Source organism: Myotis lucifugus, unplaced genomic scaffold, assembly GCF_000147115.1.
Source record: "Myotis lucifugus unplaced genomic scaffold, Myoluc2.0 scaffold_110, whole genome shotgun sequence".
In the NCBI taxonomy this organism is placed as follows: domain Eukaryota; kingdom Metazoa; phylum Chordata; class Mammalia; order Chiroptera; family Vespertilionidae; genus Myotis; species Myotis lucifugus.
This window is the reverse complement of record NW_005871158.1, coordinates 1,135,684-1,137,545: the sequence shown is the minus strand read 5'-3', so window position 1 is coordinate 1,137,545 and position 1,862 is coordinate 1,135,684. Positions and strand designations below refer to the sequence as shown.

Genomic DNA, 1,862 nt, shown 5'->3' with positions numbered 1-1,862 from the left:
TTATAACTGCATTTATGTGAAATGTCCCTCCCCCACTCCCGGTAGGCATATCCCTGGAGGCATATCCATACAGAATGCAGATTAGTGATTGCCTGAGGCTAGGGTGGGAGTACAGGGAGGGGGCACTGGGAAAGGGAGGCAACTGTTACTGGGTGTGGGTTTAAAGTCCTACAATTGGCTCCTCTCTGAGGGGGCGTGGCTAGGCCCTGGGAGGCGTGACGCTCAGGGCTGGATGAGCCAGCTTAAAGCCCGGTGGAGGCTCAGGGCCCCCGGCTGTGGTGGCTGTTACTCCTGGAGGCATGGAGGAGTGCTCTTGCCTCTGTGTCATGGGCTCTTCACGGGGATGTCGGTGTCGTCAGAAGCGCCAGCGCCCAGCTGAGATGGCAGCGCCCAATGGCAAGCGGTGTCGTCAGGAGTGCCAGGGCCGAGCTGAGAAGGCAGCAGCAGAGGGCAAGCGGGACCCGGCCCCCACAGAAAAGCACATGGAGGTGGACGCGTCAGCCGTGTGCTGTGCGGGGAGTGGAGGAATCGAGAGACCCATGCAGCCCCCGCACTGCTCACTGCAGGACCTGCCAGTGGAGATGCTGGTGGAGATCTTCGCCTCGCTCCCCGGCACAGATCTGCCCAGCCTGGCCCTGACCTGCACCAAATTCCACAACATCCTGCACATCGACAGCATCTGGAGATGGCGCTGCCGCGAGGAGTTTGGCATTTGTGAAAACTTGCAGAATCTGGAGATGATAGGTTTGTCTTATCGAGAAGTCTATGCGAAGCTGTTCCACCCATACAGACACATTTTGGGACTGTGGCAGCTAGATACTGAGGACTATAGAACACTGCTGAATGTCGTGGTGGACGGCTTATGCATTACTGGTTGGACATACGGGCCTTGGCTTAACACCTATGTGGATGGCCCAATACAATTCGAGCCTGCGTTCAGAATTCGCCTGACGGAGAGGAAATCAGCCACGGTGGAGTGCATGGAAGGCTGCCACAGCAGGCCCCACAACCGCCACATGCAGATTCAGAAGGACAGGTTCACCACCCAGTGCAGCAAGACAGACCACCTAAAGGATTTACCAAGGCAGCTTAGGGACCAATGGGGGCGGGTGCTGGTGCAGGAGGACAGACAGCAGTATGACTGCCTGGCCTACCGCCGCCTCTACCTCCCGCCGAGCCACCCAGATGACCTCATCAGGCCAGGCCTCTTCCAAGCCAACTGCAATCCCTATGGCCTATCGATTGCCATGCTCAGCTTCCATGGGAAGTATGCCAGGGTCACGAAGGTCACGGGAATAACCAAGATATTAGCGTTAGAGATCCACCTCATGCGCCGCATCCAGCTGCCAAATGGTGAGTTCTTCCGCAACTTCAACGAGCTCTCCCGCGTGGTCCAGGAGATTGACGAACAGGTAATCCGGGAGCAGCAGCAGCAGCAAGAAGACGGGACTGAGGACAGCGAGGGCCATGGCTGGCAGAGCTCTGCCCAGCAAAGTGTCAGAGAGTCCGGGGTTGCAGCTTCGGAGGAGCAGCCTGTTCCTTTTGTTCTGCCTGTGGGCGTGCACTCAAGAGACCACAACTACCCCGGAACCTGCAGGATGTGTTTCTATGGCGTGGACACTGCTACTTTTACTGTTAACTTATATGGCTTCACCGACACCAGGCGCTACCCTGGAGTCTTCATCCTGTTCGATGAGAACCACTTCGGGTTCATCTGGTCTGAGGTGAATTACTTCATCCTGTACCGCAGAGTCCAGAACACCTTCCAGAATGTGGAGGCACCATCCCCGCAGGCCTTCCTGGAGATGCTCAAGAACATTCAGTACCGACCCCCTGGGAGAAGCAGCTTGCATGCACTTTGA

At 56.9% G+C, this 1,862-nt stretch overlaps 1 protein-coding gene across 1 annotated transcript; it reads left to right on the top strand.

Moving 5' to 3' along the window:
- The first annotated feature begins 299 nt into the window (after positions 1-299).
- Positions 300-1,862, top strand: LOC102418467 (F-box only protein 31-like). The gene is made up of 3 exons (XM_023757678.1): positions 300-383; positions 438-494; positions 546-1,862. The coding sequence occupies exons 1-3, from the start codon at positions 300-302 to the stop codon at positions 1,860-1,862; spliced, it is 1,458 nt and encodes a 485-aa protein (XP_023613446.1).